At 38.1% G+C, this 17,535-nt stretch overlaps 1 protein-coding gene across 2 annotated transcripts in view; it reads right to left on the minus strand.

Moving 5' to 3' along the window:
- UBE4B (ubiquitination factor E4B) overlaps positions 1–17,535 on the minus strand; it is a 109,395-nt gene that overhangs the window by 27,754 nt on the left and 64,106 nt on the right. For both annotated transcript variants that reach the window (XM_072975422.1, XM_072975421.1), the window contains 9 exons: positions 16,721–16,821; positions 15,625–15,739; positions 12,284–12,367; positions 9,644–9,700; positions 8,974–9,090; positions 8,784–8,882; positions 8,291–8,404; positions 7,413–7,611; positions 4,113–4,251 (listed from right to left, as the gene is read on the minus strand). In XM_072975422.1, the coding sequence (XP_072831523.1) occupies positions 4,113–4,251; positions 7,413–7,611; positions 8,291–8,404; positions 8,784–8,882; positions 8,974–9,090; positions 9,644–9,700; positions 12,284–12,367; positions 15,625–15,739; positions 16,721–16,821 (1,025 nt within the window). The remainder of the gene's footprint in view (positions 1–4,112; positions 4,252–7,412; positions 7,612–8,290; positions 8,405–8,783; positions 8,883–8,973; positions 9,091–9,643; positions 9,701–12,283; positions 12,368–15,624; positions 15,740–16,720; positions 16,822–17,535) is intronic.

Consider the following 17,535-nt stretch of genomic DNA (forward strand, 5'->3'; position numbering starts at 1 on the left):
TGCTGTCACAAATTATCACAAACTTTAGTGGCTTAATACAACACAATTATAGTCTTATTAGAGTTCCAGAGGTCAGAAATCTAAAATGCATCAGCGGGGATGTATTCTTCCTGGAGGCTCTAGGGGAGAGTGTTTCCAGCTTTGAAAGGCAGAAGCACTCCTTGGCTTGTGAACCCACATCACTCTGACGTCTGCTTCCGTCATCACATTTCCTTCTCTCATTCTGACCCTCCTGCCTCCTGCCTCCTTCTAAAAAGGACCCTTCTAATATACTGGGTCCACTCAGATAACCCAGGAAAATCTTCCCACCACAAAGTCCTGAAATTAATCACATCTGCAAAGTCTCTTTTGCCATGTAAGCTAAGACATTCACAGGTTCTGGGGACTGGGATGTGAATATCTTTGGGACACCACTGTTTCACCTACAGTATTACATTACTCCATTCCACAGTAGCGTCGAAGGGCTTCTGAAAATGCAAGATCAGCAAGACAGGAACATACTAACATACTTCTAAGTATGGATAAATCTACTGACATGAACATAACTACCAGAGAGTCTGGACTTGACCTTATCCTGGGTAGCTGGGAGGGCCTCTAACTGTGTGCCCAGCTGGTTGACTGAAACTTGGAATTGACAGTGGCCTATGCTAAATGAAGTTGAGTTGTCAGGAATTCCTTAATATAATTCAGAGGAAGGAACCCAAAGTGTAAGAAGCTGGGAATATTAATGTAGATTTACCATATATGACTAGGTCAGAAAATTGTCCTCTCAAAACACACACATACTCCAACTACGTCCTGGAAGATATTTCTTGTATCACAGCACTGAAAACCACAGAGGTGAGGGGACACCAGCATCTCTGAGGAGCACCAACTCTCACTGTAGGCTGGGAGTGGAGGTGGCAGGTGGTGCCACTGAAGTGTATCATCCAGAGTCAGTGGGAGTGATGAGATCCCAGGATGGCATCCATTCCAGGATGGAGGAGCAGACAGATCATAGTCTGACGTCTGTATATGCCTCCCAATAACCGATACTATAAGCTGATAAAATCAGCAAACGTAAGAAAAATTCAAATAAAAAATGAACTTGACTTAATTGACATGTATGAAACGCTGCAATAAACAACACAGAAAGCACATTCTTTCCAGGCCTCTGTGGAGCTAATGTAAACATTGGCTACAAAGCAAATCTCAATAAAGTTTAAAGAACACAAATCAGAATTCTGATCACAAGGGAATTTAGCTAAGAATCGTAACAAAAGATAAATGAACAAATTCCCCAAGAATCTGGAATTTAAACAATGTATCTTTATATGACCCACAAATCAAGTAAGAAGTAATAAAAATTGGAAAATATTTTGAACAATAAAATATGACATACCAACAGGTGCTCAACATCACTGATTATCAGGGAAATGCAAATCAAAACCACACTGAGATATCACCTCACACTTGTTAGACTATCAAAGAGACCCAAAATAAGTGTTGTTGCGAATACAGAGAAAAGAGAACCCTCCTACACTGTTGGTGGGAATGCAAACTGGTGCAGCCACTATGGAAAAAGATCAGAAATAAGTGTTGTCAAGAATGTAGAGAAAAGAGAACCCTCCTACACTGTTGGTGGGAATGCAAATTGGTGTAGCCACTATGGAAAACAGTATGAAGTTTCCTCAAAACATTAAAAATAGAACTACCACATGATCCAGCAATTCCACTTCTGGGTATATATATATGAAGGAAATGAAATCACAATCTCAAATGTTCACTGAAGCATTACTTAAAATAGCCTAGATAAGGAAATAAGCTAAGTGTCCACCAACAGATGAATGAATAAAGAAATGTGATACACACACACACACACACACACACACACACACACACACAGGAGTATTACTCAGCCATAAAAAAGAATGAAATCTTGCCATTTGTATCAACATGGATGGACCTTGAAGGCATTATGTTAAGTGAAATAAGTCAGACAGAGAAAAGACAAATACTGCATAACCTCACTTATATGTGGAATCTTTAAAAAAACACAAAAAACCAAGCTCATAGATACAAAGATAGAGAACAAGACTGGTGGCTGCCTGTCAGGAGGAGGAGGATGGACAAATTGGGTGAAGGGGGTCAAAAAGTACAAATCACTAGTTATAAACTAAGTCATAAGTATGTACTCATACAGCATGGTGACTATAGTTAATCATACTGTACTGCATATGTGAAAGTTGCTGAGAGTAGATTTTAAAAGTTCTCATCACAAGAAAAAAAATCTGTAACTATGCATGGTGATAGATGTTAACAGGACTTGCTGTGGTGATCGTTTTGCAATATATACAAACATCAAATCATTATGTACACCTGCAACTAATATAATATGTCAATTATACCTCAATTTAAAAAAATGACATGATAAAAATGAGGATGCAGCCAAAGTCATGCTTAGAAGGAAATTCAACACATATGAAAGGGCTGAAAATGAATGATTAAAGTATCAACCTCAAGAAGCAATAGAAACATCAACAAAAAGCAAATTAAACTAAAAGACAGGAGGAGGAAGTAATAAAGATCCTACAGACATAAAAATGATAAAAAGATATTATGAACAATTTTGTACCTAAAAGTTTTAAAACTTTAAGTATCATGGGGAAAACTGACACAAGATGAAATAAAAATCTAAATAGTTCTACTTCTATTAACAATAAAACACATAATTTAAAAAACTTCCCACATAGAAGCCCAGACAGCTTCATCGATGTTTCCAAACATTTAAGAAAGAAATAAAATAATTCTTACACAATAAACTCTTCCCAAAAATATACAAAGAGGGAACACTCCCCAACTCATACCATGTGGCAAGCATCATGCTGATAACAAAATTTGAGAAGGCCTTAAAAAGAAATAAAAATTATGGTCAATCTTTCTTTTGAATATAGACTAAAAAATCCTAAACAGAATATTAGCAAAAAGAATATCCAATGAGATCTAAAAGTGATAATATATAAGCTGAGCTTATTCCAAGAATTTAAGATTAGCTTGATGTCAGAAAGCAAAGTGATGTTATTTCAAACCTATTAATAGAATAAAGGGAAAAAACATCTGATCTCCTCAACAGAGATGGAAAAACAATTTAATAAAATTGAACTCCTGTTAAAAATTAAAAAAACTTTTTTAGAAAATCAGAAACAAAAGGGAATTTCCTTAATCTTAGAGGATATTCAAAAGGCTTTCCCCAATTAATTGGGATGAGAGAGAAATTTCAAGAAGGTTATTTCTACTCCAGATTGTAGTAAAAATTATAGCCAGGACATGAAGTCACGGAAAAGAAAATTATGAGAAAGAAAACTGTCATCATTTACAGACAACATTATTATGCGCAGAAAAAAAATATTAAGAAATCTACTGGGTAACAATTAGAATTAATAAGTGATTAATTCTATTTTAAATCAAGGCAGATATTGGTATGACATACTTTCTCAGTATGACATACATTATACTCAGACTATCCCAGTCCTGGAACAAACTGTGGTAATGGCTACTCCATTTTTATTCCAGACGACCTGTTCAAAAAAAATATCTGCCTCCTATTCCTTTGACTTTTGTTTGTTTGGAGGTGCTGGTACTTGGGGAGTAATGTTTAGATTAAGAAAAACAACAACGGTGCTAATGACTAGGATAATGACTGGCCACTTTGGACTTCTTATGTCACGGGACAACATGCAAAAAACTGAATTACATGTTGGCAGGAGATAATGATCTTGTTTATTAAGGGAAACCAGAGTTACTGTTTCATAGACCAAGGAGAAAGGATGACTGGAACCCAAGAGATCCTTTAAAAAGTGCCTCCTGATAATCCGGTGCCCAGTGGAGAAAGTTAATGGAAGTCTATGGTAACCACATACCAAGGGTAGAGAACTGTAAGAAATCAAAGTTTGGGTCACATCACCATGTAAAGGACTCTGGCCAACAAAGAAACATGGATGTGGTAGCAGAGGCAGATAATGTACTGTAACACAGGTACCCTCACATTCATGTTTACTGGTCACAATGGAACTGCCTGCTTCTGAGAACAAGTAGTGAATCAAGCAACTCAGGACATGGCATCACGCACGTACCTATTCAGCTCCCGGATGGCCCGGAGTCTACGGATATAGCGACGGCAACTCGGCAGAATAGAGAGGTGGTGGGCGTGCAGGGTAAGAAAGAAGCATTCCGTAGGGAATTTCGGCTCAGAAAACGGAGGCTGATCTCCATCTACGAAAAAGAACATCATCCCCTAAATAAAACTTACTGTGTGACTATTCAGAAGAAAAGCACAATTAAGAAGACAAAATTGACCCAGGAATCCCACTCCTGGGCTTGTATCCAGAAGGAAATCTACTTCAGGATGACACCTGCACCCCAATGTTTATAGCAGCACTATTTACAATAGCCAAAACATGGAAACAGCCTAAATGTCCATCAACAGATGACTGGATAAAGAAGATGTGGTATATTTATACAATGGAATACTACTCAGCCATAAAAACCGACAACATAATGCCATTTGCAGCAACATGGATGCTCCTAGAGAATGTCATTCTAAGTGAAGTAAGCCAGAAAGAGAAAGAAAAATACCATATGAGATGGCTCATATGTGGAATCTAAAAAACAAAAACAAAAACAAACAAACAAACAAAAACAAAGCATAAATACAGGACAGAAATAGACTCATGGACAGAGAATACAGACTTGTGGTTACCAGAGGGGTAGAGGGTGGGAAGGGATAGACTGGGATTTCAAAATTGTAGGATAAACAAGATTACACTGTATAGCACAGGGAAATATACACAAAATGTTATGATAAATCACAGAGAAAAAAATGTGACAATGAGTGTGTATATGTCCATGAATGACTGAAAAATTGTGCTGAACACTGGAATTTGACACAACATTGTAAAATGATTATAAATCAATAAAAAAATGTTAAAAAAAAAAGAAGACAAAATTACACTTGAGTTTTCAAGAAGTTTAAGGACACTTTTAAAAAATTACAGACCTTAGTAGTGTCATAAAAAAAACAGGTTTCCTGTGACTCGGTTTAATGATCAGATATTCTGCTTCATCTGATTAAATGTTTACATATTTTACCAGCAAACTTTTATAATGTCTTCCTGATGTATTTTATATAACCACTTGTATTATTTAAAAATCCTTATTAAACCTCAAAATGGTATTAGATTATGTTTATAAACTGTAGATTCTATAGCCATTTTCCTACTGTTAGGACATATTTGTTTTTTCTAATTATTCTCTATTAGAAATAGTGCTGGCAAACAGATGGAAAGATATGCTATGTTTTTGGATTGGAAAAGTCAATGGTGCTAAAATGACCATACTACCTAAGGCAATCTATAGATTCAGTGCAATCCCTATCAAATTGCCAACGGCATTTTTCACAGAACTGAAACAAAAATTTTTTTAATTTGTATGGAAACACAAAAACCCCCAAAGAGAAAAAAAAAACACTGAGAAAGAAGAATGGAGCTGGAGGAATCATGCTCCCTGGCTTCAAACTATACTACAAAGCTACAGTAATCAAAACAGTATGGTACTGGCACAAACACAAACACATAGATCAACAGAACAGGATAGAAAGCCCAGAAATAAACTCACCCACTTATGGTCAATTAATCTATGACAAAGGAGGCAAGAATATACAATGGAGAAAAGAAAGTCTCTTCAATAAGTGGTACTGGGAAATCTGGACAACTACATGTAAAAGAATGAAATTAGAACATTCTCTAACAACATACACAAAAATATCTTATCTGTCACAGGCATCCATAACTTCTCTTTGCCTGTGTCTTTCCTTTCCTTGTCTACCGTCTCTACTTCTCTGTATTCTCTCCCTCTGTCCCCCTGGACCTCTCTGGGTTACGACTGCATTTAGTCAGGAAAGCAGTTGTGGTCAATCAGGGAAGGTTCTCTTCTTTCTTCCCCTTTCACAGGAAGGGTCTTCCTTAGCTCCAATCTTCCTCTGGGCAGCTAGAGAACCCCCTTTGATCTTCTCCACAATCCTGACTTCCCTGGCCCTGACCCAGGAGCCCAGATCCTAATTCTGGAGTTTGCTTGGCTTATTGAAATCAGGTCTTCTGAATCAAACAGAAATTTCTTACAGAATTAGACTGCTTCCCTTGCTATTAACAAGTATGAGAAACTGTAACAAAACTAAACATCCCAAAGGATGAACTCAGGTCAGGGCGTGTGGCAGAGTAGAGCCCTGGACTCCGCTCAGCAGACCTGAGCAGTAGCTGCGACTTGCTGAATGATAAGCTGGGTGAGCTTGGCACCTTCTGGAACCTTGGTCTCCTCATATTTAACTAGAAGACAGCAGAGCTGCTATTAAAATATTTATTAAAGTTCTTTTCCTGATAATCCCATAAGCCTACAAATAGGAAACTTCCTATAGTATGTAAGGGAAGGGCAAATGGAAGGCACACTAAAATCTTTATAGATTACATTGCTGCATTATGTTTTGTTTCAAAAGTACCATGACTCAGAAACAGCTTTGTACTGGCCAGTAAAGTCTGGCCATAAAAAAGTTGACTTTCAGACAGAGAAAGATAAATGCTGTAAGATACCACTTACATGTGGAATCTGAAAAAATACAACAAACTAGAGAATATAACAGAAAAGAAATAGAATCACAGAGTAGAGAAGTAGTTAGTGGTTACCAGTGGGGAGAGGGAAGGGAGGAGGGCAAGATGGAGATGGAGGACTCAGAGGTACAAACCATAACGTACAGAAGAAGCTACAAGGATATGTTGTACAACATGGGGAATATAGCCAATATCTTTTAATAACCATAAATGGAGTATAACCTTTAAAAATTGTGAATTGCTGTACTGTATACCTATAACATACAATACTGCACATCAACTATATTTCAATTTTAAAAATATGTAAAATAAATACATAAAGTTAAAAAAACTAATGCTTTACACCAGAAACTAACACAACATTGTAAATCAACATTTCAACTAAAAAAAAGTGATGATTTGTATATAACAGTAATGTTAACTCCCGGAGCAAGACAAGCAATCAAGACCTTACACACACTCCGTCCACCACCACAGCCCTTAGACGGAACCCTAAAAATGTAAGGAAACTCTGATATAGCAGCTTTAGGAGAAGAGGAGTCAGTGAACACGGGCAGTGATGACTGAGGACAGGACCAAGGGCAAGAGAGAGCTGGGGGCAGCGAGGTGACAGACAGGGACGCTGCAGCTGGTGTCAAACTATGCCAGGATGCTTTGAGTTCAACTGGACCTTCTGATACAGGATGTGTATCTATTCTACCGTTTTACTTTAAAAAACAAAACAAAACCAGAAGGGCAGTGCTTTAGCGACCTAATGATGGACACGTGACTCACAAAGTTCAGTCAGCCAGTCATTCACATCCTCCATCGTCGCGTTCACTCTGGTCTCGTCGTTGGGAAGAGTGATCCGACACCTTGGGTGGAATATATATGTGGGATCCACCGTCTCTAACTTGATCTTGGTGCTGAGCTGCTGCAGCACCCAAAGGAAATTCAGCATAAATCCGTCTGTAGATACCAACCTATCATCAGTCTGGGAGATATAAAAGTATTCAAAATCATAATCTGAGTAGAAATTTTGGCACAACTTTACCTTAGCCCAGCTTAGCCAATCCTTAGCCACCTTAGCCCACACTCCATCCAGCAGATTTGGTGATTTCCTTCCTGAAAACCCTCCCGTGGCCGCCATCACAGTTCTTACCATGTCCGCCCTGCCTCATGGAGATTCTGCCCACTCCTCCAGCCCATGACCTGCCTGTTTCTCTGCTGTTCACCATCCTCCAACCACAAAAGCCTGCACGTGGGGCTTGTGCCAAAGCTCCTTCATTCCCACCTCTGGCCTTATACGTATCTAGAAGGCTCTTTTCTCAGCCTTGCAATGACCGGCTCTTTCTTATCAGTCAGGTCTCTGATCAAACATCTCCTCCTTGGACACTGCCTTGCCTTCCTTCTGGTACCTCCATGGTTACTTTCAAGTCCCCAGCCTCGCTTTATTTGCTTCATAGATTCTATGACTGTCTGAAATAATATATTTACACATCTACTCATTTACCCTACAGAACATAATAAGCCCCACACATGTAGGAAGTTTGTCTATCTTGTTCAACAATGTATCTCCATTTCCTAGAACAAGATCTGGTAGGCACTGAAGAAACATGAGTTTGATAAATGACTTCAGCAAACAAATAACAGCAGTTCTTGGGGAAACCTACTTGCATCTGCGCCTTCTTCATGTTGGCGTTGACAACAGCTGCCATATAACCAAGGGCAGCCTCCCGGGTTTCACCATTTAACAAAATACTATGCAGGATCTTGAAAAGCTCTTGCTGAAATTTATTTCATAAGGGAAGGGAGAAAAAAAAAAAGAAAACTTTGTTTTAAAACTGATTCCTTTTGACTTCAAGAAAAGCTAAACTCCTTCCCACTTTTTCTCCTCTTCCACATCCACTCATCTTAGAAGAGCCTGACTACAGGAGAAGAAGAGTCCACATTTAACTGTGTCAAGATAATCGGCATGAAAGCAGAATGTGGGCTGGAGCACGGAAGCAGTTACAGGTTTAATAAAATAGCCTGAGCTATTGATTTCCTTTCCAGGATAAGACCAGACTACCTTCATTATGCTATAATTAGCCTATAATTTTGCTGCTTTTAACTTTCAGAACTGAAGACATACTCATCCTTTGGATTCATTTTCTGAACACCTACCCTTCCTAGCTCCAAGTAATGCTGTAGTGATTGGCTAACCACGCGAGTGTTTTCCAGGGTAATGGCAGGCCCTGAGAAATATTTCTCAACCACTTTAGCCTGGAAAGAGAAAGCAAAAATTCAATCAACACATAATGTACATTTGGGGAGGAATCTGAACATAAGGGCAGCAAGGTGCAAATGTACTTACATCATCTTCTGCAAAGACTGAGAAGCTAAAGAAAGCCCCCAGATAAGAGAGCCTCTGCAGCTCCCGCCCAGAGCCAGGGCTTAAGGATTTGGGCAACCACAACGGCAAAGCAGCAACCTGGGCCAAAAAAGCAGAAGAGGCAAACGAAGCTGCTCAGTCAGCAAGGGAGGTAAAAATGAGACAGTGTTCACAGCAGCCTACCTGGTCGGCTGGCCCTCAGCCACCAGCACAACGGCTGACACTTCACATCCAAAAACACGAGCGTCACAAATGTGTTAGAATCTCTGTCAGTGTTTTCTCATTTTAGATGAAGGAAAACCCTCCAATTCCTCTATATTTTTACAAGATATCCTTTTAATTTTTATATTTCAAGATACTCTTTGATACAGCTGAAACGGACTATTCCGATCCTCAAAGGACTCAAGGAATCGTTTCCTGTAGGACCTGTTATTCTAGCTGCACTATACTTGTCCCCCCGAATCACAAAAGAGTGAGTAACGTCAGCCCAGGAAATGATGAATGCGACAACAAAGTAACATTTGAGAGGTACCCACATGTGTCAGTCGTATCTCCATCTAAATGTCCTCCAAGGAGTGTTTTCCAGACAATGTTACTTAAAAATACCTTCTGTGTTATACATTCACTGAACGTGCAGGCCCATTGCACTTACCAAATTGCACACGGGGTGTGTCTTTCCAAACTTGGTTTCACAGAGCTCACCTAAAGCCTAGAAACAAGATCAGAAAGTATCATTCAAATGTATTTCATTCTAAATTGACTGCCATGTGTAACATCAAGACAGAGCTTTAATGTTGCTATAAACACATCTGCATTCCCAACAAAATGCTAATCACTCCACTGCTTTTCTGATGAATAAAACATGCACATTGCAAAAAACTTCAGATGAAACAGAAATATAAAATGAAACTAAAAACCACTCATAAACTTTACTCTCAGAGATAACCTGTTTTGATATTTGGGCCAACAGCTTTCCAGACATATTTTTGTACATACACACACAGAGATAAATAAGCATATTTTTATAGTAAACGATTTTTTCATTTAACATCTTTCTATATCAAAAAGGAGGGGAGGGTACAGCTCAGTAGTAGAGCACATGCTTAGCATGCATGAGATCCTGGGTTCAATCTCCATTCCTTCCATTAAAAAAAAAAAGATATGCTTCATAAACTTCAGATGGCTAGTCTTGCCAGCATTAAACAGGATTATAAATAATTAAAATTTAATAAGCTACCAAATTCAGAATATATTTAAAAGTATTACTTGGTTTCAAGACCCCTGGTTTTGTGAGAACTCCAACATTTTTCTTTGGAGTTCCAATTGTTCTGGTATTAGAGAATCAGAAAAAATATCTTTTAGGCATATAAACACAGTTTAACATAGCCATGGTGGTACAAAGAAATACTATTTTAACAGTAATTTTCTCTGTGATCTGGACATTGCTATAAAAGCTGCTAAACCAGCTGGTGGAAGCTTTTGAGTTGATGCACGTGGGCACTGACATGTCTCTGAGAAGCTACTGAGAAGGGAAGGTTCTCACTGCCCAGTGCCTGGGTCCCAAACTTGGCTGCGCATTAGCAGAACCTGGGAAGCCTCTGAAAAGCCCAGTGCCAAGCCATACCCTTGCCACACCCCCAACAAATTAAATCACAGCGTTGGAGAGCCAAGCACAGGTATTTTTTTTAAAGATCCCCAGGTGACTCCAAGGTATGGCAAAGTTGGGACCCACTGATCTAGAGGATAATCACAATTCTTTCTGATTTCAGCTCCAATGGTCTCCCGCTTCCTGCCTCAAAGTACTGTCCTTTCTCTCACAGCACTCATCGCTGTACAAGCATCACTAATGGTACAAAACAAGCTATTGTCTATCATAAGGGAGGCCTTTGTCTTTTGCCCAGGAAGAACATTTTGTTGATATCTGACACTAAAAGCTCCTTACTGAAACATCAAGCTAATTCAAACCATTATAGAAAAGCCAACAATTCCATGAGGGAATATTTACATAATACAGTCATAATTAATGTGCACTAAAATAATTCATCACTGAACTCAAAACAATCAGATTACTTCACTTCCTTTTATGTGCCACAAGACAGAACAATGCGTAAGGATTAACAGAATTTCATTAGGAACCTGAGTAACATTTCTACTGGGAAGGACCCTGACATAACATCTATTGAAAATTATTTTTCAAAGTCAGACTTCCCACTTCACCTTCTAACTTCCCAGCTTTGTCTGTAACGTTTAGCCTTTTAGCTTACCTCTGACTTTCTGAAATAGATAAATGCCCCCTTTGTGTACACCTCGGTATTAGCACTGATCATGGTGCCATTATCTGACTGTGTGGCTGCGGTCTTGATTTTTGCAGTAGATTGTGAGCACCGTGCAGAGAGGCACCTTGTCTCATTAGTTCCTGTGTCCCCAGTGTGCGACACTGTAGAGGTCCTTGGGAAGCAGTGAATTAACTGCAGCAAACATACCAGTTTAACTCAAGCCTCCCTTTACACAAGGTTGTATTTATACAGAGTTAACTGATTTCATGTTCTGATATTTTTCCTTGTAATTCTAGAATGAAAAATATTCAGTAACACATCAAAGGATTTGTCTCCCAAGTTTAAAGCAGCAAATTCAGAGAGAAAAGAGCCTCTTTTTTTTCTTTCTGGTTCCAGTGTTTTCACAACAGGCAAGACCCTTGATGAGAAGCTAGCTGGAAGTCCTGTTCACAATTCACGCTTGCTCTAAGTGTCTGGAGGAACTAAGTAGATTTCTGTTTTCCAAGTAAAGCCTGAAGTGAAGTGTACAGCCTCAGGAAAGGGGAAAGATGAACAAGAGAATCACTCTGTGATTTTCTGCAGAAAGTTACTACAGAAAGATAAAATTGTGTTCCTTTTCTCTATAACTCTACCTTTTAATTTGCACTTGTAATAGTTTTCTTTTTAAATAACAAAATTTCATCCCAAATACAGTATGCTCATTTGTAGGAGAATCAGAAGGACACCACCAATATTTATCGTTTTCATATGCTATAGAGTAAGGTGAAGTACATTTTAATGACTGCACCCCTGACTCCTGTCTAGGACTCGGATGGGTGGACTAGGCACCGTGCTGCTAACTGTCTTCTCCGATGAATCGCACTGCACACCAAACACTCTGCATGGCCAACACAGTGATTTCATGTTTTAAATCTGAAAACAAGGCTGATCATGGACCTGAAAGAAGAGTGTATGTTAAAATAATCTGGAAGAAAAACATTTACTGAATGGGTGACAAGAAAAAGAATAAGTTTTACCATGAGGGGGTATTTAAAGTAGTCACTGTCGAGGGAGCACTCTTTGGCAGCGAGAGCCAGGCCTTGTAAAATGGGGATAAAGATCTACAATAAAAAAAAAAAATCAGAAATGTAAGTTTAAGAGAACTGAAGAACGGAGGCATATCAAATCAAGTGCTGAATTTGGAAGTCCTGGCATACCTCCCCCCAAGAAAAGGCTATTTTTGTTTGTTTATTTGTTTGTTTAATTGAAGTATAGTCAGTTACACTGTGTCGATTTCTGGTGTACAGCACAATGTCCGGTCATGCATATACATACATATATTCATTTTCATATTCTTAAGAAAAGGCTGTTTTGCAATAAAGGAGCCTAGACTCCAGCCACAGAGTACTGTTCTGTCCTTTCACAGGCTAACTGTAAAGTAGCGGAGCTGAGTTCTTCAGAAGTAACGGGACTCAGTGAACCCTAAAACTCTGACAAGACTCCCCATGATTCAAGAGAACCTCACAAATGTGGAGCCAGCTGTAGGACGCTCCAGGGCTCTTTGTGCTGATCAACTAAATTCTGCACATCTCAGCAAAGCGTCTGTTTCTGATTACCAAGCACCTATAAACTGTGAAGAAACTGGACTAAATGTTCCAGTATTTTTTCAACTCTATCAACATTTTAAGAAATTTTGTGTTGCCACCCCCACACCTATATCTAATTCTTTCCATCTTTCCTTGTTTATTTTGAAGAGAACAAGAAAAACAAACCTATAATGAGTATTATTACTATTACATTAACTTAAATTATGTGGAACAAAGAGACAGCCGACAAATGTTGAAACTGAAAAAGAAAACCTTATTAGAATGCCTTACCCCCATATATGGTGTGATGAATACAATAACCTGATTTTGGAGCTTACGGGCACTCAAATTTACTTTTACAAGTTCACCATCAATACCAGGAACACTCTGCAAAATGTGCTCAGCACAGCTCATCTTTAAATTTCACAATGCATTCACTGAGCAGCACATTCAGGGAGTTGGCTGGGATTCAAGGCTAATAACATGAAGGAGAAAATGTTGTAAACAACAGCTGATAGTCTGAATGCCAAGTTGAAAAAAGGAGTGTTCTCTAAAGCCAACAGAAAACCTGAAAAATTCCCTTTCCTACTAATTTCATACAACTGTATGGAGCACCTTTGTCATTTGAGGAGCACTGTATAAAAAAAAGGTGCCTTGAATTACAAAGTGCCTTGAGACATCAACACAGCTCTGGATGAAATCATTCCAGTTCTCGCCACTCAATCAGGGCAGAAATAATGTGCTTTCGTAAGCTAGCTAAAAATGGAGAGGAGATGCTTAGGTGTGCGGATGGGAAAGGCCAAAACCGCCATCAAGGTGAAAAACAAACAGTAGTTCCAGAACCACCAAAAACACATTTCATAATTGATCATTCAGAAACATCTCTAAGTATTTTCTTCAAGGATGCTATAAAGTAAAACTTCTTTATCTTTCTAGTAGAGTTTTCCTCTTTTGCAAGTAGGGTTTAATTTATAATAAGCAGACAAAATATTACTAAGCATAGTATTTTTCAAATGGTCAAGCATTATACAATTTGCCTGACTTACATATTTTAAATAATTTCATTTTCAAATAAATATTTCCCAGCACTGATAAAAAAAAAAGCTCCAAATGTTCCTCTCCTAAATCCTAAATTCTAGCTGCTATTTATTTCTGCTTATTTATCTATGAACATCTGAAACATTAAAGGGAGACTGCAATTTCAGTCAAAAGATTTAATAATTCAAATCTGCCACACTCTTAAGACAAAAACGTAAAATGCTGTTTTTCAGTTCAACAACTGCCTTTTACTCATCATTTCTCTCTAGGAAAGACACATGCTGGTACATAACAAAGGAGAATTCAAGACTGAGTGGCAGAGTTCTGCAATTAAAAGTAAACAGGCCTGCAGTGGTTGCACAATATTGTGAATGTACTAAATGCCGCTGATTTGGATACTTCAAAATGATTTACTTTATACTATGTGAATTTCACCTCAATTTTTAAAAAAACAAAGAGGTCATTTCACAGCTTCTATATAAATTTCTTTATGAATTAAATAGGCATAACATACCTCTTTTAGCTCATCACTGAGCTTTTATACAGTTAAATCTACTCTGTGTTCCTCAAATGATGTCTTTTTAATAGAAGTATTCTAGCTCATGCATATCACACATATAATACAGTGCATCACTTAAATCCCCCGAGACATTTATTTCCATTAGAGTTGACGTAACTTTCTAAGGAAGAAAAGCTCACTATGATGCCTGAAATACTCCTATAAGTAAACAAGATCATGATCCAAGATGAGCAGTTGATAAATTCCAAATACAGAGTCCACAACACTAAATGGGATTTTCACTCCTGGATTCTTCTTTTACTGATATTTTGAAAACTACTGAAAACATACTTTCTGAGATTTCAAAGTCCTTAATATGAATAGTTGCAAAAAATGTTTGGTATAAAAATAGATTAAAAGGAATCGTATCATTTATAGCTATCACCTCTGTTACACTTTCTAGATACAAAAAAGGAAATCGTCATATAACAACTTGTTAGAAAATGTCATAAAAATCCTTTTATCAAGGGAAACAGCTGTGTGATAGTTGCTGTGGCAAAGTGCTTACTTTACAACACAGGTTATAAAACAGTAATCAAAATTAATGCCAAAGTTTCACCTTGGAAGAAACCTTCAAGACTAAGTTTATTAGTTATTACTATTATTAAGCTTTCTTACTAAATGTTGCATATCTGCATTTTCACTTGACTTTACACAATGGGATATCAAAAATGTATGAATATTTAATGAATGAAGTGATCAGTAAGGTATGAGACATCATTCCCAGCTTAGTGGTGAGAAGACAATGATTTTATGAGACGTGCAGACTGCTGCTGAGCTAATTTGGTCTTTAATTTATTAATCTCCTTTTTGTAAACTCAGAGAACTGCTTTTCAACACTACTTTTCTGGCAAATGCACATCATGTCTTATGCTGTCTCTTGGTATTGTGCTAAAAGCTTCTTGAAATCAGACAGGGTCTTATATTTCTAACCTCCCAAAGCACTTAGCACAGACCAAGTTTAAAATACTTGATGTTTGACTTACTAGTTGAAATGGGCACTTGATTTGAACAATGTAGCTGTCAATCTGATTTCCTCAAGACAGGAACCTCAGGTAGCTTTCTCTGGGCAAATAACACATGCACGTTCAAATTCAGGAACCGATGTTTTCAAAGTATGGTATATTTAGAAGTCTGCCTTGGCAGAGAAGCATCCTAAGTGAAAAGTTTCAGTAGCAAGCTCACAAAACTTTACCTGCTTGAACACTTCTTCATCCTGGTGAGTGGTTCTCACCAGTTCTTGAATGAAGCCATAGGGGAGATTCCTACACAGCATGTACGGCACCAGGAAGGACGGCTGTTGCATGGACCTGCAGACCCACCAAAGTCAAGGGCTGTGATGAATCAGCTCGTTACCATGTAACATACAGAAGGTCACGTCAGCAGTAACTGTCCAATCACAGCTCCACATCTCTCAAACAGTCTACGCAACTGTCAATAGTTTTAGGCAAAAGATCACCCTTCTTAAAGTTAAGACAATCACTTTTTGGGCTTTTCAAGAAGAAACTATAGAAAGTTTCAAAGAATCCATCTTTTCCTCCATACAGCCCTTTACAAATAAAGCATTAAAAAACCTGGAGTATTATATCCCTCATTCAATGGGAAAAAAAATGATTAGCAGTGGCTGAGGACTTTTTAAAACTCTTACTAATTTTAACCATGGAACACATAAAGTTTTAGTACATGTGTATCATTTTACTGTTTTTTTTTTTTGGACAAGTTTCAAAAATGGTTACCGTACAGAAAATAATGTAAGATCATCCAGAATGAATAAACTTTGTAACTGACATTTTTCCTTTAGATATTTTTCATAAGAGAAGTGAAATCTAGAAATGATTTTTTTTAAATTTGAAACCTTTCTGGGACTCTCTGAACAAAAATTAATAATGTAGTACACTTTGGGTGATTCCCAAATTACCTATTCTATCACTGTAAGTTATTACTGAACAACAGAAATTAACTGAATGATACATGGAAAGTGATGATCTGCACATTTTTTTCAAGTATCTCCACTGATTTCAAGCAACTGCTTTTAAACTCAATTACTAATTTCACGCCCTGATGTCAATATATTTCAACAACAGTCTATCTCAACAGAATACACAGAGAGTGTTTTAATTTCATAGTGTTGTACAGAAAGAAAGGGACCTCAGAGGCCATTGAGTCAGCCACTCATTTCACAGGTGAGGATGCAAGTTATCCAACGTGGTGCAAAATGGCTGGCAGCCTATGTCCACTGATGGAGAGGGTCCTCTCCCTGCTAACATCAAGCACACGTTGGTTCTTCATACCTTGGTTGTGTGAGGGAACCCTGTAGTACTAATGCAGTATGGGATATGCACTGTGAGCGGATGTTGCTCAGAAGCTGGCTGACGGCTGGCTGGCTGCACATCTGAAAAGAGAGATGGAGGTTAGGACTAAAAGACAAACAAAATAATCCCACACAGCTGAAAACTGATGAGAGTCAGAAGAAACTGATCTCCAGGAAATGGCATCCTTTTCTCTCCCTTTACTGATAATGAACAAACTAGACTGTTTCATCCAAATATACTGCCTCCACTGAAACCTAAGGTTAGAGAAGAAAGCGGCAGAAGCTTGAGGTGACCACGTGGGGATTTTAGAGATATGCCCACTCTCTGTGCTTCTAAAGATTAAATGCCACAAACTTCAAGAGGCCCTTCACAAATATGAAACTAACAGGTAGACAACCAGATTCATTTCTAATGGAAAATCAGAACTAGAAAATGAAACAGGAATGAAATAATAATTGAGCATGAAATAGCAGAAAAAATGTAGCTTGCTGAGTTTAAACACAGCTTGCAATTTATTACTTATGTGAGCCTGGACAATTACAGGTATCCCCCGCTTTTTGAAAGTTCACTTTACTCCAATTCCCTTTTAGGAAAGACCTACATAAGAGATGTACTTAATCTCTTTGAAGTTCACTTGCTTATTAATACAATGGGAAAAGTAATACACTACACTGGATTACACCGGACTAACTGAACAACTGTGAGAATTTGAGCTCACGTAGATCTAGCAAAGTGCTTAGCGGTCTACAGGCACTCCAAAAATGTTGGTTATTATGGCTATGACAGGCTATGAG

This window comes from Vicugna pacos, chromosome 13, assembly GCF_048564905.1.
Source record: "Vicugna pacos chromosome 13, VicPac4, whole genome shotgun sequence".
In the NCBI taxonomy this organism is placed as follows: domain Eukaryota; kingdom Metazoa; phylum Chordata; class Mammalia; order Artiodactyla; family Camelidae; genus Vicugna; species Vicugna pacos.